This window comes from Peromyscus californicus, unplaced genomic scaffold (assembly GCF_007827085.1).
Source record: "Peromyscus californicus insignis strain IS unplaced genomic scaffold, ASM782708v3 Scaffold_16__1_contigs__length_79575227, whole genome shotgun sequence".
Classification (NCBI taxonomy): Eukaryota; Metazoa; Chordata; class Mammalia; order Rodentia; family Cricetidae; genus Peromyscus; species Peromyscus californicus.
Window position 1 is genome coordinate 73,097,631 of NW_026294458.1, and position 27,424 is coordinate 73,125,054.

General features: G+C 43.2%; 1 protein-coding gene across 3 annotated transcripts in view; it reads left to right on the forward strand.

Moving 5' to 3' along the window:
• LOC128112252 (sodium/myo-inositol cotransporter) overlaps positions 1-27,424 on the forward strand; it is a 60,291-nt gene that overhangs the window by 14,287 nt on the left and 18,580 nt on the right. For 2 of the 3 annotated variants that reach the window (XM_052741211.1, XM_052741209.1), the window contains exon 2: positions 6,052-8,464. In XM_052741211.1, coding sequence (XP_052597171.1) covers positions 6,377-8,464 — 2,088 coding nt within the window. In that variant the 5' untranslated portion in view covers positions 6,052-6,376. Of the gene's footprint in view, positions 1-4,936; positions 5,828-6,051; positions 8,465-27,424 lie in introns of those variants that run through there. The other variant, XM_052741210.1, reaches the window with a different exon arrangement.

Consider the following 27,424-nt stretch of genomic DNA (forward strand, 5'->3'; position numbering starts at 1 on the left):
GCACATGCCTTTAATGCCAGCACTTGGGAGGCAGAGGCAGGTGGATGTCTGTGAGTTTGAGGCCAGCCTAGGCTACAGAGTGAGTTCCAGGAAAGGTGCAAAGCTACACAGAGAAACCCTGTCTCGAAAGACAAAAACCAAAAAAAAAAAAAAAAAAAAAAAAGGCACCAGATCTCACTATAGATGGTTGTGAGCCACCATGTGGTTGCTGGGAATTGAACTCAGGTCCTCTGGAAGAGCAGCCAGTGCTCTTAACCTCTGAGCCATCTCTCCAGCTCCTGAGAGACCTTTTCTTTGAAGATACTAAGTACTGCATTGTAGCTAATGGCAGAAGCTGTGTAGGTACTGATGTGAGTGCAAACCCCGCTTTAAACAGAAGTGACTGGATTCGGGAGCAAGTTAACATTTTCAGTTTTCTCATCTATAAAATGATCACAGTAACTGTCTCTATGATGGCTGTGAGGGTTCTAGAATTTCAGTTTTAACTCATTTATAGCATTGTCTTTATCTGTACTCATGATTAACTAGTCGCATTAAGGAAACTTGTTTTTGCTTGTAAATGTCCCCAGTAAATTGTATCATGTCTGCATTCTACTTCTTTATAAGGAGAGTTGGAAGACAGTCATGTGAGTGCTTAATGTTTTGCATCAAGCATCATTAATCCACTCACAGAATTTTCTTTACTGGACGTTGACGCAAGATGGCACAGAGTGAAAGTGTGTATGAAACGTCGAAGACTGTGTCAGGTTTGGGATTCTCCTCAAATGGGTGATGGGAGCTGGAACTAATCGTTGGTGAAGTGGCTGGGAACCTCGTTAAGACGTTTGTAAGTGAATTTTACACCTTGAATACATTGTTTAATTTTGTCCATTTAGTCTATATGTGAATAACATTTGTGAAGATCCTAAACTCCTTTGCACACAGTTGACAGTTAAATTTGAGAAGGTCGATGTCGTCATTACCAGTCCATTCAGGTTGGAGAGAAGAAACTGAGCTGAGCCACCACCCTCTTGTGGTGGGCAGTTAGGGACTTTTCCATGTTTGTCATGCCCTAGGAGCTAGGCAGGGGCTGCACATCACAGTTGGAGTTCAAGGGACATATGTTTCAGTTAGGAAGTGACAGGTTTTACAGCCCTGCTCTGTCATTGTTTCCTGCTGGGCTGTATGTACTGTATGTACATCTCTGTCCTGTGACCTGTACCCACCCCTTTACTGAATCATGCAATCTGGCATGTTATTGTTATGTGTTATTGTGTGTCTGTTATTTTGTGATGGAGACAAAGGAAGCTTTGGGTGTGCTCATGTCACAAGAGACCCTCAGAGTTCTTTTATGACCCTTAAAGTACTAGGTGGTGACTGAGAACTTTTCCCTTCTGTCACTGTGCAGGGTTAACTTGCCAGGCCTCCCACTGACATGCTGGGGGTCCTATGTAGGTTATCTCGTGAGTGTTTGTGAACTTAGCCCAAAGCTAAGGACAGTGCGGTTGGTCACTTTTAGGGTCAACATGATCTATGCCAGTGGTTCTCAACCTTCCTAATGGGGTGACCCTTTAATACAGTTCCTCATGTTGTGGTGACTTCCAACCATAAAGTTATTTTTGTTGCTGCTTCCTAACTGTAATTTTGCTACTATTATGAATTGTAAATATCTAGTATGTAGGATATCTGATATATGTATGACCCCATGAAAGGGTCATTCCACCCCCACAAAGATCATGACTCACAGGTTGAGAACTGCTGATTTCTTAGCTCACATTGATCTTGAAATTGTGACAGGAACTCCCACTGAGCTGGATGACTATTGTCCTTGTCCCGTTTGGTTTTTATGGCATGCGGCTTTTCTTTTGAGATATATACATCCTGATTTTTATAGATTGGTACAGATCATTGCCTGGTTTGGCAGGTAATGGTCACCTAGACAGTAGAAATGAGATTTGATTGTTAACTAGTTGTGTTTTTATAAATGGGTTTTATTAACACCTGAGAGAATTCAGAGTTGATGTCAGTTGGGCTCATCTTCTCTTTCTAGTTGGTCAGACACAGTACCGTGTGCATTTCTCTTCTCTCTTTGGTTTAATTCATTTAAATGCATGACCATCAAATCTGCATTCTGATTTAGTGTGAAACAAAAGGTACTACATTACCTGTGATTTTCGTGGGGGAAGTCCTACTATTTCAAAACACCTTTGTGTTTGAAATTAGCCCGAATCAGTTCATCATTACTGGGGGACCATTTCTGTATGTATGTTCCAAATATTCTTGTTGTGGGAATCATTGTTTTTCAAAGAATATTATATCAAGGAAACACCTCAATTGTTAATTGTCAAAGGAGGCTTATGAATAATAACACCATCTAAAAAGCTGCATGTTAGCTGGAGGCATTACTATATGTATTCTTTTTAAAATAAAGGACCTCTGAGTTGCTCATAGAGCTATCGGTGAAGAAATGTTCGCTCTTTAAACATAAAAACATACAAAACACATGTATATTCTATTTAGGATTTCCCCTGCGCCTCCCCCCCCCCAAGAATTGTAAACTAGGTCTCTTCCTGAAAGGCTGGACTTTCAGGCTTAGATAGTCATGACTGACATTTGAAGAGTACTGTCACTGTACTGTAGTATCCGTGGCTTTCTACAGCTGGAATTGATCTGTTTAGTTATTTTCCCTTCTGAGCTCTTAGGAAGCATTAATTCCTGGAAACTCTAAAAACATACCTGCAGACTAGTACAGACTCCCATGAGGCTTCTGGGAGCGGTGGCTTTGGAAGAGCATAAAGAGGGAAGACAGGGTCAGACACGGTTTCTGGGTTTTGAGACAGTCTCACAGTAGCCGAGGCTGGCCTGGGTCTGAAGCAGTTCTTTGCCCTCAGTGTCGTGAGTGCTAGGATTACAGGTGTGTGTCACCGTGCCTAGCCTTGGACAGCTCTGAGCGCAAATTTGGCCAGTCTGCTATTTCCTGTGAAGGCATATCTAAGGAAGTTAGGACTCAGGCCTTGTATGGAGTTTCAGCCAGGTGAGCACTCCTTGGGAAGCAGAATATAGCTTAGCTGATGCTGTGAGTCATAGTTGGTAGAGAAACACTGATACTAGCACTGATTCCTAGTGATAGAAGCAGGACATGGCGACTTTGTCTCTGAACACATAAGCTGCTACATCAACAGTGGTCAGAAACTGAGCCCTCCTCCCTCTAGATAAAGGCCCTGAATGTTTTCTCAGCCCTTGGAAAATATGCTAAACTCCCACAAGAAGAACTTTATCTGCAGATTCTTGGAACCAGCAAGGTGAAGAGGTGACAAGGGTCCACTTGGTACTCCTCGGGCCATAGGAGAGCTCCGCTGAAGGCAGGCAGGAAGGACCTCAGGACTGGCCTCTTCCCACTGAGGCTGAGGACTGACCTTTACATTGAAACTTTTAGAGCACTTACACACATTTTGGAGAAATTCTTCCTAAATAATTTGGAAGTTTTTTTTTGGGGGGGTGGTTAAACTTGAAAGATTTGGAGGGTTGGGAAAGCAGTCAAAATTCGATCAACTTCAGGATTTGGCAAGTATGAAGGAATGATAGAAATTTGTACTTGAGGTTTTATGTGTGTTTGTTTTTTTGTTTTTGTCTTTGGCAATATCTTGTTGCTGACATGATTTTTAGGAGGCAGGATTTTAATGTGGTTTTATTTGCAGTTTTTTTTTTTTTATGTGAGTGTAATTATTGTGTGCTCTTTTACCTAAGATAAGTGAGATGATGGAATTGGCATTCTTCAGGGAGTGGTATTGAGTAGACCTGCTGGAGTGGAGTAGGTTTGCTTTTCTTTCTAGTGAGAGTGTGATCAATTTTTTAACAGTACAGTTTTATTTCAAATAGATTGGAGAAAAGAGGCCTTTTTTTCATTTATGGCTCTGTGGCTCCTAAGTTTACTATTTTTTGTTTTTAAGAAAATGCCTAGATTTATCAGAAACAACAGTTTGTTTCAAGCATGGGAAATTTTATTTTGAGGTTCCTCAGTAATAAGCAGAAACACTTAGAAGTTAACGTGTGGCGGTATTGTTTTGGATGAGAACAGTATTCTTACTGATCTGTCAGCTGCTTTATAACTAACTGAAGCTTGAGGATTTGTTTCTTCACTGAAAGGAGAACCGTCAGGTTGCTACATTTGATTGTAGTCATGTTTAAATACGTGTTTTACAGAATGATCTTCTTAATTCAGAACTGAAAAATGTCAGATGGATTTATTGAAGATGATTTAACGGTTTACAGCTATTTTGTTTGGGCTTGGAAGATAGAATAATCCCATTATTCATTCTTCCAGAACGTCTCCTATGGTGATATTTTATTTGTATTAAAATGTTATTTGTATGTTAATAAATAAAGTTGCCCGGGGGTCAGAGCTATTAGCAAGCCATAGGAAAGCAGGGCAGTGGTAGTGTACGCTTGTAATTCCAGGCCTAACCGTGATTTCCTGCAAAAAACTGATAAGAGACTCGAACACAAAGACTATATATGCGACTTTTTAGAATTAGTTAGTACTCTATATGACCATTTATATCTTAACAAAGTTTAAAATGTATATATATCTATATATATTGATCTTGTAAATTTTGATATAAAATTCATACTTTAAGAAAAGTTTAAAGAATCAGAATAGAATCAAAGAGTTGAGATTAGTAATAGAATAGTCCCTTAATTAATTTGGCTTTTCTCCTGTCCCATAGCAGAAGATGGCTCTTTTCTTCTGGCATGATACAGGGAGTTTGCATTTTCCTTTTAACAACATGCTTGAGTTTAAAGAAGGAGAGAGCCATTCTCCAACTCCAAAGTCAGCTTTAAATTTTAATTGAACTGGGACTATTAGAAGTTAAATAGTGTTAAATCTTTAAAGAAAAACAGAAACAAACATTTAGGAAGACATAAAATTTTTTTTAGATAACATACCCATACGCCATTTCACTCTGTTTCTTAGGATAGACGATTTGTCCCTTTTCTTCAGTTGTCTCATTTGTCCAGTGTTCTTCAAATTCCTTAACCTTCATTCTCCTAAAAGACAAAAACAAAAACCTTTCCCCAAGGTTTTTTGGGGATGTTCCTTTTTGACAAGTTATCTGATTAAATGAAAAGGCATGTGTTACTGGTGTAAGTTAGTTTAAATTGGATGTTTACGATAGTTGATGAACTATCACCTCCTCTAATTAAGAGGTCTCTCTTGTTCAAATCGAACCTTTATCAATTTTGATGGTACCCACAGTCTCCCTTTGCTTTTTCACACAGGAAGAAAGAATTAGACACAATAAAGTACTGAAAGTACTCTATGAAGTCCTATCTTGAATACAGTGCTTTCGTCGTCTTAGGTTGTTTTGGGGGTGGGGGGCATTATTGCCTAAAGAAGGGAAGAGGAAGGGCAAGAAGTTGTTATTTCTAGTTTTCTCTTCATCCCTTCAACACCTCCCTAGCAGAGAGCCTGTGAGGAGGGCAGCTCGACGTTTGGGGAGTTGTGTGTTGTGGCATTTTTGTGTAGGGTGTGTGGTTTCTCACCACTGTTTCTGCTCCCAGGTTCCCCGTGACTCTCCACTTACAGGAAGAATGTTGAACTTCTCAGCTAGGTGGTAACACCTAGTAAACGGACTGCTACTGCATCTAGGCCCCTAGCTACCATATTGTTATTCTCCTCCCCATCACTGCAAGGCTTGAAGATCTGTTTTGCTTTGATAGGAAAATGTAATGTCCTCTTTCCCCCTTAGGATGCTTTAACATCTTGATTCCTGTTCTGAGTTGAGACTGCTATAGCAAGACAAGGAATGATATGCACATGGTGGGCAGTTGCTGCTTGAGAAGTGAGGTGATTGATGATTCTTTTGTTTTTAGCTGAAAACAATGGCTGCTGTCACTGCCCTCTGTGACAATACAGTTTGCACGTCGCTGTAGTTATTAAAGGGTATTATAAAAGTGTTTTTCTTTTTATAACAAATGTTGCGCCATGTTTGCTCGATTGAAAGTTTCCTCATCGCTTGATGAGACCCTCCTCTAATTCAATCTTTGTCTTTTGTCTTTGCTGCCTTGCAGGGTTGGTACAGTAGGCTTCACTAGACTTAGCTGCAACTCAGAATTTCTCCTCCAGCACCTGAGTAAATGCTGATGGTCTTGTGGATTAAGAGTACGAGCTAAATTCTCAATCCCAATTGAGAAGCGGAGGAAATTTAAAACTGTCTCCTTCGAAGCTTACCACAGCCACCACCATCAAGACAGCAAACAAAGGACAAAGACTTTGAACCGCTGTGTTGCTCTGTGTAGTCCTGTTCACGTGTGCTTTACAGACTTGGCTGGGTTACTAAGTAAATAAAAAGTTGGACGCTCTGTCATTCGGACATTTTATTCACAAGTTACCAGAATGAGGGCTGTACTGGAGACAGCAGACATTGCCATAGTGGCCCTGTATTTTATCCTGGTCATGTGCATTGGTTTTTTTGCCATGTGGAAATCTAATAGAAGCACTGTGAGTGGATACTTCCTGGCCGGGCGCTCTATGACCTGGGTGGCCATTGGTGCCTCTCTGTTTGTGAGCAATATTGGGAGTGAACACTTCATTGGGCTGGCAGGATCTGGAGCAGCAAGTGGATTTGCAGTGGGCGCGTGGGAGTTCAATGCCTTACTGCTCTTGCAACTTCTGGGATGGGTTTTCATCCCGATTTACATCCGGTCAGGGGTATACACTATGCCTGAATACTTGTCCAAGAGATTCGGTGGCCATAGGATTCAGGTCTATTTTGCGGCCTTGTCTCTGCTTCTCTATATCTTCACCAAGCTCTCAGTGGACCTGTATTCAGGTGCCCTCTTTATCCAGGAGTCGTTGGGTTGGAACCTTTATGTGTCTGTCATCCTGCTCATTGGCATGACCGCTCTGCTGACGATCACCGGAGGCCTGGTTGCAGTGATCTACACAGACACTCTACAGGCTCTGCTCATGATCATTGGGGCACTCACACTTATGGTTATTAGCATGATGAAGATTGGAGGGTTTGAGGAAGTTAAGAAAAGGTACATGTTGGCCTCACCCAATGTTACTTCCATTTTGTTGAAATACAACCTTTCCAACACAAATTCATGTAACGTCTACCCGAAGGATGATGCCCTAAAAATGTTGCGAGATCCAACAGATGAAGATGTTCCATGGCCTGGATTCATTCTTGGGCAGACCCCAGCCTCAGTATGGTACTGGTGTGCTGACCAAGTCATCGTGCAGAGGGTTCTGGCAGCCAAAAACATTGCTCATGCCAAAGGCTCTACTCTAATGGCTGGCTTCTTGAAGCTTCTCCCAATGTTTATCATAGTTGTACCGGGAATGATTTCCAGGATTCTGTATGTTGATGACATAGCTTGCATCAACCCCGAGCACTGCATGCAAGTGTGTGGAAGCAGAGCTGGGTGCTCCAATATTGCTTACCCTCGCCTGGTTATGAGGTTGGTTCCTGTGGGCCTTCGGGGCTTGATGATGGCAGTGATGATTGCGGCTCTGATGAGTGACTTGGACTCCATCTTTAATAGTGCCAGTACCATTTTCACCCTCGACGTGTACAAACTTCTCCGCAAGAGTGCAAGCTCCCGGGAACTAATGATAGTGGGCAGGATATTTGTGGCTTTTATGGTTGTCATCAGCATAGCATGGGTGCCAATTATTGTAGAGATGCAAGGAGGCCAGATGTACCTTTATATCCAGGAGGTGGCAGATTATCTGACCCCTCCAGTGGCAGCCCTCTTCCTTCTGGCAATTTTCTGGAAACGCTGCAATGAGCAAGGGGCCTTCTATGGTGGAATGGCAGGCTTTGTTCTTGGAGCTGTCCGTTTGATACTGGCTTTTACCTACCGTGCTCCTGAGTGTGACCAGCCTGACAACAGGCCAGGCTTCATCAAAGACGTCCATTATATGTATGTGGCTACAGCGCTGTTTTGGATCACAGGACTCATTACTGTAATTGTTAGTCTTCTCACACCACCTCCCACAAAGGATCAGATTCGAACTACCACCTTTTGGTCAAAGAAGACCCTGGTGACAAAGGAGAACTGCTCTCAGAAAGAGGAGCCCTACAAAATGCAAGAGAAGAGCATCCTACGAGTCGCTGAGAACAGTGAGGTCATCAACCACGTCATTCCCAACGGGAAGTCTGAAGACAGCATTAAGGGACTCCAGCCTGAAGACGTTAATCTGTTGGTGGCATGCAGAGAAGAGGGCAACCCAGGAGCTTCCCTGGGCCATTCAGAGGCAGAAACACCAGTAGATGCTTATTCCAATGGGCAAGCAGCTCTCATGGGTGAGAGAGAGAGAGAGAAGGAGACAGAAAACGGAAGCCGCTACTGGAAGTTCATAGACTGGTTTTGTGGCTTTAAAAGTAAAAGCCTTAGCAAGAGGAGTCTCAGAGACTTGATGGATGAGGAGGCTGTTTGTTCACAGATGTTAGAAGAGCCTCCGCAAGTTAAAGTGGTATTAAATATTGGACTGTTCGCTGTGTGTTCACTCGGGATTTTCATGTTTGTTTATTTCTCCTTATGAACTTAAGGATGTGGTGAGACACTTAAGCAAATACTGGTCTTTGAAAACAAAAAATGTAACTCTTGCATCTCTCAGGCATTGTTTACGCTGAAGGTTTTAGCCAAATTTTACTTAGCAGAAAATCATCTATTTGCAAGACTATTTTCCCAGAGTTGGATGAAAGTAAATCTTCAACTTAAATGAAACAAAACAGACTGAATTGGGGGCGGGGGGGAATGTGGTTTTAGAATTTTACATACCAAAGTGAGGAAAGACCAATTATTCTTATAGATCATGTAAAGCAGAACATGTGTTAAGATGTCATGATGAAGTGTCTTGTGTGCATTGCCCAGTCTTAGTAGACCTTTGCTGAAGTAGATCTGCTCATTTGTAAGCTTTTTGTCTCTAATCCCTGCTAGGATTAAAAGATGGAATTCATAGAGATTGTATGATTAGTTATGTCCCGAAAGTCTAATGTGTTGTGTAGTGATTACTGCAGGCCAGCTTTGTTTGTGTGATTGTTTTTGTTAGCATGAGTTTATGGGTTCTGCTTGCCAAAAGAAAGGAAGGATGTTTTCCTGTAGGTATTTTTGTACCACTTGTATGTGGAATGTTAGTGGTTTGGGGCAGACTTTGTTTCAATCCCCTCCCTCTATTTTTTTCTTACTTAAACTGAACCATACTCAAATGACTACCAAGTCTGTCTATAATTTTCCTTTTAATCAGGGGGGAAGTAAATATTGCTGATGATCCCCACATTTATTGATCAAATAAGGTTGTTTTAAAATACAGTTTGGGAATTACCAGCTACCATGCAATGCTTGATAAACTTAATGCTAAGAGGATAATGAATCATTTTCTACCTGTTTCTAGCTGCTTCCTTGTCATTTTGTAACATTCCTTGTTAATTAGCCAGATGCCTTCCCAAGTGGGTCCAGTTGTCAGAAAATGTTCAGTATCGTGACGGAAAGTTGGCCCTGCTTTTGTATGCTGGGTTGTGTACTTGATAGCTTATGATATACTGATGTTGTGTTTAGAGGGGAGATCAAGTGCTGACTCCATACTGCATTCTCCCTAAGTTCTCTTCCTGGTTTTTGTCTTTCTTGAAGATGGGCCGTGTGTTTACACCTATGCTGTTACAGTCAGCACGTGAGTGTGTTTCCTACAAACTGCTCTCCGTCACATAAGCTTCACCCTCGCTGTTTGTCAGTGAAGGTTTTTCTGGGGGGTGGCCAGCATATTCCTAAGTTGCCGTGAACAGAAACTTCGGGCTTAGCAGTGTGCTTGTGGAGGCTATCACAGGACTCTCGATACAGAACTTTATCTTGGCTTAGTATCCAGCTGTAACATCCATGGGCAGTCGATTTTCATAGGCTGTTTCTCCTTAGTGAGGATGTGCCGAAGGCATTAGAGAAGACCTCTTGAGGATGATGTGTAGTCCTGTGTCTTCAACACTGCCTGTTCTCCTCCATGAGAAATGAGGAAGCTAATTATGTACCTACTTTCTTTATGCTAATAACTTTTACAGTTACACAATACATTTATTAAGCCTTGTACTCAAGGAGAATTATTACTTTTATAGGTCATTTTGTAGATTTTTTTGAATCAGAACTCAACCTGATAACTAATTTTTTTTGTTTTTTTGTGATGTATCAACCTGTTTGCAGATGATGGACTTGAGTCCAACCCTGACTTTGGGGATCATCCGGTGCATGCAGTCTTCCTGTCTGCAGGGGGTTCTGATAGACTGAGTCTGTAGATGGAAAAAGTAATTTATGTACGAATAGCATGTATTTCTGAAGAACTTAGAGTGCCTTGTACAATTTTTCTCTCAATTTCTATTTTGAGGTTTATAACCTAGGGGCCAAGTAGACAGGGACCATCCTTTTCCTGAATGGAGGTTGAGACTGTGATGTGTCCAAGGTTACAGGACCTTTTGGAAAGATGAGAAATGAGTTCTCCAAATCTGGATTCAGAGTTTGCCCACATGTGTTTGAATGAATTTGTTTGTTCAGGGTTTGTGACAGTCTTCTCTTAAAGAATTCTCCATTTGAGATAACCTTTCAGGCTTTGAAAATGTTAACAAGATCTTGCCTTGTCCAAATTTGTATTAAGTTGTAGGAGTTAGTGTTTCCTTTGAACACATCCCTATGCTTAGCAAGAATTGACACATTGGCTGAGTGGCCTTCCTAATCCTCATATTTACAGCAGAAGTGAATAGATATTTGTGTGAATTTCTCCCCTTTATTAATATTGAGTCTTAATAATTTGGAATGTCAGAGTCCTCTTACCCTCTTTTTGTTGTCTTATAGTAAGATCCATAAACTACATCATCATGTGTCTTTGTGTAAATAGCAGTAGGTCAAGTTTAGAGTACTAATGTTTATAAATAAGGAATGACTTAGCATATCCACTAGGTGTTTATTCTCACCAGTACCAACATCACTTTCTTGAGTCTGAAGTCCCTAACGCTTGTCTTCCTGCCTTCTCAGTAACAGATACTGTGATTAAGTAAGTATGTGAATTGGTGATGGCAGCTTCATTTCAGGAGACCAGCCTTTAGTGTATGGGTTGTTGGAATGATCTTGGAATGATACATGATTATTTCAGGCTAGCAAAATGTTCATCCTTCACATGGATATATGAGTCCTAAAAGATGGCATGCATCTGTATAGACATTTACACATGCATTTTTGTGCTTGTGCAAGCTAAGGATCTGAATTGACCAAGATTGACCATGACTAAAATAGTGGCTAAAAGTAAAAACATAGGTGAGGCTATTGGTCTACAGAGGTAGGTGAGAAATAGAAGCCTGGCATTTATCATATGATAACATGTGTTTTGTCTTCCCAAGCAGTTCATGTCTGGGTCTAGAGTGAAGGGCTTTTAACAGTGGTCTGGAGAATGATTGTTGGCTCTTCCGTGGGACTTCAGGTTTCTCTTTCATTTCAGAAGATTGTGTCCTGCCATCCCAAGAATAAACAGCTGGGCCAATCTCTCCTTCAGCTATTCTTTCTAGGAAGTGATTGCTTTTGTTTTTAGAGAAGCATCAAGTAATAGCACCTGTCCTTGGCTCAAATTCAATGGATCTCATTTCCAGGGCTTCCTTTTCACTGGCTCAAAGGATCCATTATCTTGCACAAAGAAGCTGATCAGGGTTGTCTGTCCTTATCTCTTAGAGATGTCAGCATAAGAAATTAGCAGAGACCCTTCCTTCACTTTGTAAAACTTCCCAGTTAAGAATAGATCAGTGGAGTTAATTGGTTCATTAAGCATAGGGTTAAAAGCCTTGCGTGTGGGGGGTATGAATCTTTAAATTCCTACATTGGGAGTCTTTCTCTATTCCAACTGCGTGGTCATCTCATCTCTTTGAATATCATTATTGTAATCGATGGATGCGTCGTCGTCTTTTCTACCGAATAAATAAGCTTTGTCATTAGCCGTGAAAAGATCAGCCTCTCGTCTGACTGATACTCTAGTACTGAGATGGCTTCATTCCCTCCTGCCTTATTCCCTTTCACATTTTCATTGGAGGTAGGGTTGGAAAGGGACCACATAGGTATCTAGTAGTGACACTTAACCATTTCCTAAGTTTTATGTTGAAAGACCATGTGTGCACAAGACCATTCCTGTTAAATTACGTGACTGCAGAGCCTTGTTGGCGTACAATTTTTCTAAGAAATAATAATAATAAATTCGATGTTGACAAGTGTGTGTAATACAGATGTGAACAGATTGATAAAGAACAATCACTAGTTTAAAATCTGTAGAGGTGAAAGGTCACATTCATTGGGTTCTGGAACTTGAGGCGGCTGGACTGTTGGCTAGCATAAGCCCCTCTCCGGGGAATAAGGTCTAGCTTGGTGAGTTTCATGCTAAGATGGTCAGGTTAAAGTGGCTGATAGCTGACAGTGAGACCTGAGTGGGAAGCAGGCCTTTCGGCCTCTTGCTCTGTGGGATTTCCCATTGCCTAAGCAGAGTTTACAGGTGGCGGTGTCTGGTTCCCTTGTCTCTCGCTTCTTAGTCGGTCATCTGCTCGCTCTTCCAGTACTTTCCGATTTCCTGGTTAGTGCTCGGTTTGTTTCACATCCTCTCTTGATGTACACATGTCTTGCTTTGCCCCAGTATTGAGGACTTATAACCAAATAATGATTCATTAAATTACAGTTAGGTTTAAACATACTAAACTTAGAGTATCTAAAAATGTTAATGAGAATAAATGTTTCCAAGATAATTTCCTCATATTTATATTGGTTAATAATAAAAGCACTAGTGTTTCAGTATTCTTAAAGTCAGGAAACAATAGTGAGTTTCCATAGAAGTCCCTTTGAGATGATGGTGTCAGGTGATGCAGAAAGGCTGATTTTGGCCCTGAAGGTGTAAGTGTGGAATGAGTTGGTGTAATGAGAAACACTGTACTGTAGGCACAAGGCTGGTGCATACGCAGTGAGGCGGGGCCGAGCCCCTTCTCCTGAAGATCGCCTCTCCTGACTGGGTTTGCTCCTGTCACGCTGTCGTGAATACTGTAGCTGCTTAGTGAAGTGAGCTGAGGTTCCATGAGAGAGCGAGGTTGGTGCCAAGTCCCACACTTAGTCATGTGTTTTCATTTAAAGTTCTCACTACTCACTGATCACTACAACAGTGTTGTGAAATCGATGCCGTTCATTTTTCTGTCTCCACTCCTTTATAACAGACAAGGTTTAGGTCGAGTATAAGCCACCCATTTTTCTAGCAACCGCAAGCTGCTGGCCTGTGTAGCACTTTGCTGAGAAACAAAAGAGATGCACTTTATTCTTTAGAGATGCATGCATCCTGCATGCTCTGCTGATGGCCTGACTCCTCCAGGTATAGGAGCAGTGGTTTGCTGTGCCCAGGAAGGCCCAGGAGTTGTGCGCAGGAGTTGTGCGCAGGAGTTGTGTGCAGGAGTTGTGCCCAGGAGTTGTGTGCTGGCACTGTTGCCCCCCTGCACCTCACTCACTCAGACGTGTATGTCTAGTGAACTCTGCTAGGGATTTTCTGGACAGCACAAGTTGACAGTGTATCCCACAGCGTAATTAGATGGATTCTCCCTGTTTCCCTAGTGCTGCTGGATATATAAATTTATATGTAAGTAACACACGCGCACACACACACACACACACACACACACACACACACACACACACACGCGGGCACATACACACACACATACACACACACACACACACACACATGCACGCACACACGTTTAATGTTCAATTTATCAGTATAGCCTAGGCTTCTGAAAGCAGTGTGTCATTAGTAACTGTGTGTGTGTGTGTGTGTGTGTGTGTGTGTGTGAATGGAAACAGATTTGGTTTATTGAAATCTTCAAATGGCAATTGCTAGTAGACAAGGTTTTCCACAGTGTGATCAAGTTTTGAGGTTTGTGTTAGGTTGTAGGTAGCCTTCTGCTTGCCAGTGTTGACACGCTGGTTTGCACCCGGCCCTTTCTTGGCAGTAAGCTTCCTTTCTTGTTTTTAACTTTATTGTAACTAGTGAAGAAAGCTACTAGAAAGTACACATTTACACGCTTTTATGTGTAGTCTTTTGGTTCATGGAAACAAGGCAGTTGAGTATATGTATTGTAGCTTCATGTTATTTATTCATCTTTATTTACTTTTATATCTATAATTAAAAATGTGGTTACATTATAATTCTGAGTATATTTTTAGAGTGTTCCAGTAGGTTTGTTAAGGACATCTGAGAACTCATATAACAAACAATAGTTTATATTTCCATGTGTGAGAAGAGGCTAAAGGTCCATAGAAAGCACAAAACTGTATTCACGTGTGTGTGTTTCCACTAGTAAAAAGCACAAAACCTAATAGCACTCTCGCACAAGTGCAAGTCATAAACCCGCCAAACTCTGTCCTAGGGTTTTCAGGAAGACCACAGTACTGAAAGGCTAGACAGTGCGTCCGCTGGGGTCTCAGTCATAGAGTCTCTTAATCTCACTCTGTGTTGCTCCCATGGAGAGAGTAACTGCTTAGATTTGGTGGCTAGGGAAAATGAGATTTGTAGACACAGACCCACAGTCCAAAACTAAAACTGGGACAGGCGGGGTTCTGGTGGGCAGAGCAGGTGACAGACAGCTTTGTAAGTTGTGGTTATTTGAATAGTTAAAAAAAAATCTTGTCTAGAAGAAATATTACTTGTTTTCAACAATGCTCTAAAAAACATGAAAAAATTCACATTAAATAGTGCAAATACCATATTGATCTTTTGTATAGATTTGCACAAGGTGGTGTTACCTTTATTTTCCTTATGTGCTTAACTGTACTTTTTAGTAGAGAGTTGGATCTGTGTGTTCTGCACATCAGACTATTTCTGGACAGATTCAACATGACACTGCTTTTCATAATGGCACTGAGAATTTTTTAATGTGTTCTGTTAGTTCCTCAAGACTAGATGAGTGGAAAGCTGTGGGTGTGCATGCCGGAATGAAAATGGCATTTCTTCCCACTCAACCATTGCCCTTTCCCCTGGTTTCCTTTACCTCCATATAGTCCCGTGTTTACCAAGAATGAAAATGAGCCGTCTCGAGTTATGTCTCCATCTTAAGATATAGCTCGCAGAAAGGAGCAGGCCTCCTCTGTAACCTTTTAACTAAGATTGTAGATGGTATAGACTAATGTGACCTTAAAAAAAGACAAAGTCTTGGTATGTGATCTGTCTTAGAGTTCACATGAACGCTGATGGTGAGATTTCTCCCTCCAGCAAGAAGCTAGGTGTGTGTACGTACAGCAGAATTTTACAACAGGTAACTTTGAGGTTGCAGGGTGGGGGTGGGGAGCTGAGAGGAAAAGTGTGTGAGGAATGTCCTCGGCTTAGCAATATGTGGTAGTGTAGAGCAGTGAACCTTTGACCTATGTGTTCTGTACCTTCAAGAGCGTTTATTACAACTTTTTGAAATGCTTTTGAAATTTCTTCGGCAGAAATGATTTTCATTTATAATTTCATGGAAAACTGCTTTAATTAGACTAAGTGAAAAGTAGTCCTAGTGTAAATATGTATAATTTCCTAATTTCACTGTGAGATCTCAGACTTTTGAGTGGCAAATAGATCACCAAGTCTTTTGCTCATGGACTTCTCTGTGGGGTTTTTAAGATGTAAAAGCTTTATTATTATTCTTATTTTCTAAATAGCAGCAGACTACATTAGTGTCTGATGACGGTATGGAACCGTTCCTCTGCTGCCCTTACCGTTCTTGCTTCAGTCTGTGAGCACCTGCAGAGTTCAGAGCCAGCAGGGCCTTCCTGTCCCTTGCTTGGACAGAGCCTTTCTTTGTCTGGAACTGTTGGTGATCACCGTATGAACTGTTAGGCTTTTCTGCTTTTATTTTTCTTTTTTGACAAAATGGATATCAAAAATAGTTGCTGTGCAAAAGTTAGTAGTCTTCTTCAAGAAGAGAACAATTCCTTTTCTAATAATATCCTGTGAAATTGCTTCATTCATTCCTTTATTTTTTAAGCCAAATGTCAGCGGAATACTGCTGCTTTTATCGAAATAATTTTGATATGTAAGTATTAATGCATTTTAAAAAATGTCTGCATTGAGAAATATTTTCCCAGTGTACTGCCTGTGAAAGCTTCGTTCACATTTCTGGTTCAGAGACCAGTTAGTACACTGCGGCTGTGTATTATGTACATGTATCATTTTAGTCTGATATTATAGACCAAATATGGTTATAAGGAGTTGATGAACATTAATTTGTTATTGGTTAGTTTTTAATTATTTTCAGTTTATTTTCTGTTGTCCTCAGCCTCTTTTGTTTTCAAGTTTGACTAATACGGTCCATTTCATTGTGTAATTCATTTTCAAAGAAATTAGAATTTACTTCCATCTTGAAAGGAAAACAGTTAAAACTGTAGATTTAAAATTGTTAACTATTTGTGACAATTCTAACTTGCCTATACTGTATACAACTGAGTTTTAAAATTGTAGACTTGTATGATCTTGGTTTACTGTGTTGTGTTACTGTTGTTTAAAAATTGACAAAAAAAGCCAGTCTGCTAAAGAGCTGTCAGTTTTCATTGCTGACTACAAAACACTCTGTTCTTTGTGTACTCCTGTTCTTTTGCCAGCTGCTGCAGTAGCCTTCAGAAGTATTTGAAAACTTGAGTACATTTCTTGCAAAGTCCGTTCCTTTCTGTGGTATTTTGTCCTGTAACTGAAGTGTAGTAATTATTTTATGGAAATGTTAGCACTTCTGTACCAACTTTGAATAAAATGAAAAATTTACACTTCTGTGACTCTTTCAGCGTGAATGTCTGTCCCCAAATTCAGTGTTCCGTGTCTCAGTTGCACAAGTCAGACTCCACTTCAGTTCTTGCTCTTGGGTGCTTTCCGAATCACCACATACTGGTATTCTCACTTTAACAAACATTGTGAACTCACCCACAGGTAGTGGCCAAGGATACTTAGATGTAAAACATGGAGTAAAGAAGAACATTCTTGGATTTTCCCTTATGGTTTCAAAATCACTTCAAGTCACAGGAAGCTGAAGAAGACCAAGGGGGCATAGGAATTGCTTCAACCAAGTTGAGCTGAGTTACCATTACCACGCTTGCTTCGCAGACGTATCTTAAGCTTCTGAGAGAGCCAGTGGCTTACATTACTCCCTTTAAAGTTCTTGGGGGCATTCCTAAGGTAGCGACAGTTAATCACAATTATTATAAAAACCTACAAAGTTACATTGGGTGTGTTTTAGTCCAAAGATGTCAGATGTTGCCGGTTAGCATAAAGAGAAATCATTTAGAGGTCGAGTGTTGCATTTAGCTCTCTGCCTCTTGTTTCCCTTAATCTGGGACAAGTTTCTTGTCTCCCACCCCATGTTTGAGGCCAGTGATGCTGTGAATGCCCCACAACTTGGGATCATGTTGTTTTCTCATGATTAGATCTCGACTGTCCATTTGGGGCAGGAATACACCATAGTGAAGGTAGGTTCAGATGTGCTGTCCTGTTGTGACAGTTAAGGTGCTCGCTTCATAGCTCCATTGTCAAGCTGGGGGTTTTTTGCTTGCTTGTTTTTGGTAATAGTTTTTGAGTGGTAATTTGAAGCAGTGAAAGCACTTAACTAGTCTCCATCAAACTGGACCCTCTAGTTTGGGCATCCACTTACAATTTTTGCTTAAGTTGTAATCGATAGCACAAAATGGCTAGTTTTCTTGTCAGTGTGAACTATGAATTAATTATTCAGTAAGTCATAGGCCACATTTTTTTTTTAATTTATTTCCAGATTTAGCTAATGGGACCTTCATGGAAGGTTTTTGTTGTTGTTGTTGTTTTGACATAGCTCCATCAGTGTTGGAAGTACCTATTTCTAGTATACCAGAACATTCTAGGCTCATCTTGTTCTTTCTGTATCCCAGTTGGGTCAAGCATCTGGTAGGAAATGGTCTAAGTGTGCTCAGAGGTGTAGAGATTTGCACCATTTCACCCTTTGTTATATAGGGCATCATCTGCTGACTCCAGGTCTTTTTAATTCATCTATTTGGTGTGTGTGTGCACATGCTTGTGGAAGCCTGGAGCTGGCACTGGGTGTGTTCCCCAGTTGTTTCCTACGGCAGAGTCTCTGCTGAGCCTGAGCTTGCCCGCTGCAGTTAGCTCCTTGTCCAGGATTCCCTGTCCCTGCTGGTCCAGTGCTGGGACTGCAGGTGACACAGTGTCTGCTCAGCTTTTACATGTGTCTGGGAATCTGGACTTGAAAAGCTGACGATACTGACCCACTTGTCACATTTACTCCAAAGTCTGTAGAATTAAAAGGTGGTTTATTTGCATATTTAGTGTTTGAATACAGAATTCTAAATTGGAAAGCTTTCAGAACACTAGAAACTAGAAAACAGTGGAAATTTGGAAACCTAATATGATTTTTTTTTTTCCTAGTTTGTACGTTTCATGTTACAGCATTTCAGAATTACAGGTTTTGCTGGAAGTCTCTGGCCCCAGTGGGCTCTCTGAGTGTGGCGGCACAGTCCTGGGGTGTAGGGGGTGCTCTTTGTTTAGCCCTTGGGTCGCTTGGGTTGCTACACCTAATTTTCTCAGTCTTGTTGGTTCGCTCTTTTTAGCTCTTCTCTTCTGAGGAGTTTCTAAACTGTATCTTCTAGCTTTTTTTTGTGGACAAATTTAAGCAACTTCTATCAGGTTTTCATTTTAAGATCTCTTCTGTGCCCGAGTCTTGTGAGAGCCTGTCTTTATTTCCTGGATGTGGCTTCTCATCCACGGAAACACTGGAGCTTTTTCTTCTGTGTCCCTTACTCCAAGACAGCTTTTTTCTCTCCATGCTGGTCTTCTGTGGTAAAGGTTTGTCTCAGTGTGTGCAGGTCATTGGCTGTCTTGCTGCGGTCTACTAAGGTGTGTGTGCAGGTCATTGGCTGTCTTGCTGCGGTCTACTAAGGTGTGTGTGCAGGTCATTGGCTGTCTTGCTGCGGTCTACTAAGGTGTGTGTGCAGGTCATTGGCTGTCTTGCTGCGGTCTACTCAGGTGAACAACAGCAAAGATGCTCTCTGCCTGGGGTTTTGTCAGCTTCAGCACAGAAAGCTTTAAACTGAAGGATGTGGCTGGAGATGTAGTTCTGAGTAGAGCACCTCTGTAGTGTGTGAGGCCCTGAGCTCTGCCCTCAATAGACACCCAAGACAGAGAAATCTGGTGGACCACCATTTTGAGAGCACAGGGTTTCAGTGTTCACTGCAGTTTTTCTTGGTCTTTTTGGTATGACACCCTACTTAGAGCAGTGCATGTGCCTCCTGCCTGTAGACTACCCTCTGATGAGTCCCCTCCAGAGACTCCTGCGCGTGCATCTCGGGATCTACCAACTGCGTGCCTTCCCCTCTGACTTAACCCTCATTTCCAGAGCCCAGTCCAAGGTCTGTGTGTGGCTGGTCTTCCCTGCTGTAGCTCTCCCGCCTCCTCCTCTGACTTAACCCTCATTTCCAGAGCCCAGTCCAAGGTCTGTGTGTGGCTGGTCTTCCCTGCTGTAGCTCTCCTGCCTCCTCCTCTGACTTAACCCTCATTTCCAGAGCCCAGTCCAAGGTCTGTGTGTGTGGCTGGTCTTCCCTGCGGTAGCTCTCCCACCTTCTCCCTGTGGCTCTCTCTTTCCTCTCCCATTTTCCCCAGGACTTTACCTTAGAGTGTGTATCCGTGTATCGTGTTGTGTACTGTGTACTCTGTGTGTGTGTGTGTGTGTGTGTGGTCAGTCATGCATGCTGCAATAAAGCTGGAAAAGTTATCTCACGTCTTGGTGGGTTTTCTGGAGACAAGTACTAGCATTGAATCCTCCAGTTTGCCAGGGTGTCTTGGTGTCTGCCCTTGAGTTTGGCCTTTCAAGGTTGAAATTTCAGAGCTTTTGCCCATTACTTCTCTTCCCTGAAAGAAAGCTGACTATTAGAAGCAAAGCTGGGGTATACAATTCTGTTTTCCTTGAAAGTACAGAATTGTGACGATTTGATGTTTCAAAGGTAGTAGACCTTACCTAGCAGAGCGTTTTACTGTGACACTTGGCATGGATAGTGCACAAAGCAACACAGACGGAGTGTAGTCATCATCATTTTCCCTCGATTCTCCAGATTGCCAGTGAACACTGACTTGACAAATACAAGTTCCCCTTGGTCAGGTTCCTGGGAACCCATTTTTGTCAACTGATAATCTTGATTTTACCTGTGTCTGCTTAAGACACCACACTAGTAAATGTGCCTGTGACGTGCACCTAACGTTTTCCTAAAGGCCCATCACTACACACTATGAGGTACTCCGTTATTACACTTAAACAGCATCAGCAAAACCACACACATTCAAAAAGCAAACAACAACAAAAGCTCCACACCAACCTGGCACTAAATAGACTGCAGAAGGGGCGCTTGTTTATGGTGGGAGAGCTGGAACGAGGCGCCTCATTGCCTTGTTCCGCTGCAGCTGGGAATATGCACAACAGCGAGTGACCCCTGCTTCTACGTGCATGTCTGCAAATACGGAGTGACCCCTGCTTCTACGTGCATGTCTGCAAATACAGAGTGACCCCTGCTTCTACGTGCATGTCTGCAAATACGGAGTGACCCCTGCTTCTACGTGCATGTCTGCAAATACGGATTGGGGGTCCAGACACATCTTAAATAATGGACTTACGTTGACAAGCAGATGACTCCCTCTCTCCCTCCTCTTCTCCCTCCTCTTCTCCCTCCCTCCCTCCCTCCCTCCCTCCCTCCCTCGGCAATAGAACACTGTCAGTTTCCCTCTTAGAAAGTCCTTGTTTTAGGGAGTTCACCCAATGACCCCACATCTTCAAAGTTCTCTCTCTTAAGTTTTTTCCCCTATCCTCCACTGAAATAAATGTGCTCCTAAGTTTTAAAATTTGGTGTAATGTGCTCCACTCTCTGTGACATTGCCTTCATTGGTTTTCTGTCACTAAACAGAATGACAGAGACTAATTTATGAAGACTAGAGGCTCATTTGACTCATGGATATGGGAACTGGGAGGTCCAAGAGCATGGTGCTAGTGTCCCTCACTGCCACCTCTATTCAACATGTTGAGGACCTTGTCGAGTTCTAATGGGACATCAGACACTAAAGGAGCCAGAGCAGGACACAGTCACCCCTGTGGTAAAGCTCTACCCGTGAGTGTCAGGTGTCTCCCAGTGGTCCTGTTCCAGATTTCTTCAGCATGAATGTGGGGCGGTGTTTCTCACACATGTAACTTGGGGCACACATTTGTCCTTCGCAGGTGTGCACTCAGGACACAGATTCAGATCCTTTACCATCTTAGTCTTGCTTTGTAGGCAGGGCCTGTGGAATGAGGAGAGCAGATCAGCTGTGAACTCAGAATCTTTCCATTCGAGTTCTGGAATTGCAGACATGGGCCAAGTACCCTGTGAAGGCTCTTTACCACCTCCATCCATGTATTATCTAGACATCTAGGTGGACGCGGCTCACTTTTCACAAATCTCTTGACTTGGGTTTTATACTCCAGATCAGGTATTGCTAGTGTTTAACTGGCGGTGATGAGAAAGGTACAACATATGTACCTGCACACGTGGACATACACGCACACGCACACGCACACGCACACACAGACACACCACACAGAGAAAAGTAGGTACAACACGTACCTGCACACATGGACACACACGCACACACACCACACAGAGAAAAGTAAGTACAACACATGTACCTGCACACGTGGACACACACACATCCCAGACAGACAGACAGACAGACAGACATACCACACAGAGAAAAGTAGGTACAACACGTATCTGCCCACATGGACACACACATCACAGACAGACAGACAGACCACACCACACCACACAGAGAAAAGTGCAGCAAATGAGGATGTTGTTCTTCACTTGGTCCCTTCCAGTTCCATGTCACCCTGTGGCAGGCTCCCTGAAGCTCTGCTTGCATCTGGGGTTGCTAACTCTGTTTTCATGGCTTTTCAGAATCTTTTAGCTTTTGTAACTCTGAGTTCCCTGCGTGCTTTAGGATTTGAGCATCTACTGATAATGAGTGATAATGAGGTTTGTTTGTTTTAGTCCTTCCCAAGTCACGCTAGAGATCTGAATACACGGTGACTAACTGAATTTCTTTGCCTAGCTCCTCCTTGGTTATTTCTGGTTCCTGTACTCCAGCTTTGGTTTTGAGTAAGGTTGTGCATTTGCTTTATTATGCATTTCTGCCTTTCAAAAAGTGGGCTTTGTTTCTTCTTTGCAGTGAAGATCTTCTTTCTTCTGTCTTCTGACTGTTTAGTCCCTTCCTCCTTTTCAGCTGGATCCAATAGTAAGAGCTTTCTTTCACTTCTTGACTCTCTGACTTAGGCGTTCATCAGATGTGTGCTGACCGCACACTGGGCAGCCGCTGCCCCTCTCCAGGGCCCGAGGGTAAGAGGTGAACTAAGAGGTCAGTTCAGGAAAAGGCACTCCTGCAGGGCTCCACTAGTGGAATGCTCCTGGGGTCACCGAGGCAAGGCACACCTCCTGCTTCCGAAGTAGCTGAATCTCAGTGACCAACTTCATCGTGTGGTTCTGTGGTGGTTTATGTCCTTGTGTCTGTCTGCCCTGCTTTCATGGTAGAAACACATGAAGCACCTTCCCTCTGTCACCTGGATTTCAGCACCTCTGCCGTGGCCGGGCTGATGGTGCTGTGTTCGCTGCATAGCCAGACATGCAGATCTGCGGCCTTTAACAGTGCCTGTTTCTGATTCTGATACTGCATTTAAAAAGGTAAAGAACACGTCTGTCAATACAGGCGTCTCATTGGTATTTTTCTAAACATTGCCCTGGCATTTAGAATATTCACAAGTCCTAACTAGAATTTCCTTCTGAATCTCATCTTTGCTGTCAAAATCCTTGGTTGATGCAAACCTTCCATGGCATCCCTTTGGCTCAGTGCTGTCCTCTGTGTGAAGAGGAGTAGGCGGTAAAGGCAGGGACTAGATTGTGCATGGAGGCAGCAATCAACAAGACAGCTCCTCGGTAATCTCTCCCTGACCCCTGCTCTCACCAGCCACTGCATGAGCTGCGGCATTTCATTTACTTGCTGCCATAGTAACCAGGACTCCTGCCTGTCTTCCTGTCTCCCTTTGCTCATCTGGAAAGGGGTGGGAAGATAGAAATGGACCCAGCCAGAGGGTCCTGGATTTGGGGATGTTCTCGGAATAGTAAACATGGGTGCCTGAGTTTTGGTTTTGTTTCCTGCTGATGAAGTAGGAGCCACAGGTCCGTCCCCCCCAATGGGATGGCTGCTCTCGCTTTGCTTTCTGGGAGGACTGTAGTCTTACTACGAAAAAGGGTGTTTATGCCTTCAATTGGAGTTAGAAAAGGTCTCTGTGTCTGAGTGAGGCCACTTAGACCCCAAAAGAAGGACCTATGTCCTCCCTCATGCAGATCCCAGCCTGTGATGTATACATGTGTATACATGCATGTGCATAAACCGCTGGAAGTGTGGGCACAACACACGGTAGAAAGGAGACTGGGGAAGCTGTAGGTACAGGGAGAGGAGACCATGGGGGGGTGTCCAGGAGAACAAGTGGAGAGGAGACCATGGCGGGGTGTCCAGGAGAACAAGTGGAGAGGAGACCATGGGGGCTGTCGGTCCAGGAGAACAAGTGGAGAGGAGACCAGGGGGGGTGTCCAGGAGAACAAGTGGAGAGGAGACCATGGCAGGGTGTCCAGGAGAACAAGTGGAGAGGAGACCATGGCGGGGTGTCCAGGAGAACAAGTGGAGAGGAGACCATGGGGGCTGTCGGTCCAGGAGAACAAGTGGAGAGGAGACCATGGGGGGTGTCCAGGAGAACAAGTGGAGAGGAGACCATGGCGGGGTGTCCAGGAGAACAAGTGGAGAGGAGACCATGGCGGGGTGTCCAGGAGAACAAGTGGAGAGGAGACCATGGCGGGGTGTCCAGGAGAACAAGTGGAGAGGAGACCATGGGGGCTGTCGGTCCAGGAGAACAAGTGGAGAGGAGACCAGGGGGGCTGTAGGTCCAGGAGAACAAGTGGAGAGGAGACCATGGGGGGTGTCCAGGAGAACAAGTGGAGAGGAGACCAGGGGGGCTTAGGTCCAGGAGAACATGTAGAGAGGAGACCAGGGGAGGTAGCAGGTGCTAAGGAAGGACCAAACAGGCAAAAAGACACGAGTCATCAAAGAGGATATAAAGCTAATTGTTTTTCTAGTTTCAATTTTTAATGGTTTTATCATTTTGTGGTGGGTATGTGAATAAAAATTCAATTGATAGTGAAAGTGTAACACTCTGTGTGCAGTCCCCTCCCCCGCTTCAGAATGGCCTTTCTGCTGTAGTTTACTGAGATGTGCAGTGTGGGACTGGGCCAGTGTTTGTTTGAGTGGTTAACTTAACCCTGCAGTGTGATGTTTACATTCATGAGTTCATTACAATACAGTGATTTTTATTAAAGAAAAGAAAAAGTTGTGGGTTTCAGGATGGCTCAGCAGATAAATGCTGTTTCTGCAAGCCAGGGGCCTGAGGGGGACCATGGGAGCCACATAAAGGTGAGGGGAGAGGGCTGACACTGTAAAGTTGTCCAGACATCACACACGCACAGAATAATAATAAATGAAGAAGAGGAAGGCTTAGGGCCTCGTATAAACTGCAGCGCGTCACTTTGTAGAGTGTGAAAGAGCTGGGTTCCTGGGAGACCCCAGATCTCACCTTTGCACCTGGAGAGAGAGGAATATTTCAGGGCCCAGGACATTTGAATCTCAAAGTCAGTTGAATTTTGAATTGACGAATATGTGGGAGAGATGGGAGCATCTTTTTTCTTAGTTCCAGACAGGGCTTTCTGTAGCCCAGGCTGGCCTCAAACTCACTATGTAGCCAAGGATGAGTTCTTGTTCCCTCCTCCAGAGTGCTGGGGTTGCAGGTGTGTTGTCGCTGTCTGGCTGTCTTTAGTTTGAAGCTCACTGGGTTGCAGTGTGTGTTGAGGGGTGCCACGGCGATTGCCTTCTCCCTGGGACTGGGCTCCCGTGGTGAAGGGAGTGTTAGGTTCTCTTCAGGAAAGCCTCAGAGTCATTCTTAAAATATATCCGAGTGACAGCCTTTGACTTGAGGCTCGGGAAAAAGTTGACGGAGGAACTAAACCGCGTCACAGTTGAATTACAGAGTTATATGTGAATCATATAATGTTAGCCTGTGCATACAAGCAGCTAACAGCTAACACCCTGCTCTGTGGGTCAGTTTTTAAGATTATCCATTGGCATCCTGGAGCCATCTAGTGCCGGGGTCGTCACTGATGGGCCATCATGGACCAGCTCCCAGCCTCCTGGAGAGCTGTCTTGTTTCTGATTTAACAGTCTTCTGCCCACCTTGTTGCTGAAATGACTTCACAGTTGTCTGTTGGCCTTTGCAGGTTGAACCATAGCTTGTGCACTCATTGACAGGGTAAACCCCACCTCCACTTCTCCTTAGGCCCTGGTTTTGGTGTGACAGTGCTCTATGTGGAGCTGAGGTCAGCCTCTGGGCTCCTCTTCTTTCCCGTCCATTCTTTTATGTTCCTTTCTTTCTCATCATGTGGCCCAGCGAGCGCATGGTCATTATTTCCCGGATCTCCAGCCCCCACTTCCGGCAGCGCCGCCGTAGCTCCCCTTCCTTTGGTCACGACCTTGGTTCCAGGGACCACTGGTACGTTGGGCGCATTGGTCAGTGTTCTGATCAGATTCGAGGGCCAGTGATCCCAGTTCCTCCTGAGTTTAGTTTCACTCTGCTTCCCCAAGAGACAGTGACAAGTTGTAATAGCCATTGGTCCTGGAACTACAGCCTGCCAAGCTCTGAGTAACCCGGAAGCTGTCTGTATGCCCATTGCTGATTATTACTAGAAACTTGTGTGAATACAGAATCAGCGACTGTGTATGTTTTCAGGGGCAGATCTAGGATTCACAGAATTCACAAACTATGCACTTATCACTCCCCCATGTGCCCACAGTGAACTAAATTTGTTCCTAAAGAAGTTTGCTCCTAATTTGACCATTAAGGGAAATGAGATCTAGGCTCCCAAACATAAGCAGAACTGCCATGTGACTCAATAACACAACTTCTGGGCCTGAAAATAAAGGAAGAAATCAGTGTATTTAAGAGAAACCAGTATTCCCATGTGTTACAGTAATGCTCACTATAGATAAGGCACAGAGTCTTCTGTGTGTCTGTCAGTGTTGAGTGGATGATGGAGAAAATGCAGCACACACATAGCGAAATACTCGGTCATAAAAGCAGTGAGCTCATGTCAGTTGCACCAGAAAGGACGAGTCTGAAGGGTGCATTAAGTGTCATAAGCAGGCCCAGGACACAAAACTGCAAGTTCTTACTTTTGAAGAAGCTAAGTAAGTTGGCCCCACAGAGGTAAAGAGCAGACTGATTTCAAGAGAGTGAGGATAGAGAGAAGTTAGGAACAGGTGCAAACAGCAGGAGGGAAAGCCCTGTAGTCAGGGGAGTAACTAAGACATTAAGCTACATTTCAGAACAGATTGGAGAATGGATTTTGTGTTCCCAGCACAAAGAAACGGCAAATGTCTAGGTGTGGGATAAGACGGTTCCTCTGATCTGAGAGCTTCACGTTGTGTGCATGTGTTGAAATACATTGATCCATACAGATGGACTGTTGTGTGTCCACTGGTTTTTAGTGGTTTCTATGACAACTTTTCATTGACTATAAAACAAATCAGTTAATAAAACAATGTTAAAGTAAGCAACTGTAGAGCCTCTGATTCGTTAGCTAAGCAGCTGACGTTTTTCATACTTTTCCTGTGTGTGCATATAGAAAATGCACACGTGTTTTATTATTAAATGTATATTTATTATTAACACATTTACTGAATGGTGAGGTGGCATGGTGGGTAAAGATCTGCAGTGGAAAGACAGAACCAGCTCCCAAGTGTTGCCCTTCTGACCTCTGGACGGGCACTGGGGCATGTACATGCCCATGTGTGCGCACACACTAGTGAATGAATGAAGCAGGTCAGCAAGAGATGATCAGTAGCATGTGTGTTTGTTTATTAAAATAATGTATTTATTTTTATTTTCTGTGCACTGGTGTTTTGCCTGCATGTACGTGAGTGTATCAGATCTTGGAACTGGAGTTGTAGACAGTTGTGAACTGCCATGTGGGTGCTGGGAACTGAACCCAGGTCCTCTGGAAGAGCAGCCAGTGCTCTTAACCACAGAGCCATCTCTCCAGCCCCAATAGCATGTGTTCAATGCTTACATAAAAATATCTTACTTGTTCAAATTCAGTGAAAATAATTTTATTGAGCATATCTGCTGTTAATGGGCAGCCAACTTCACTTAATGAAGTATGTTGTGAGCTTTGTCATAATCGTCTTTATAGTTAGACCCTTGTATGTGGGTATGCCAGATTGTTTAGAGTAAGTTTTTTAAGTGATTATGGAATTTTA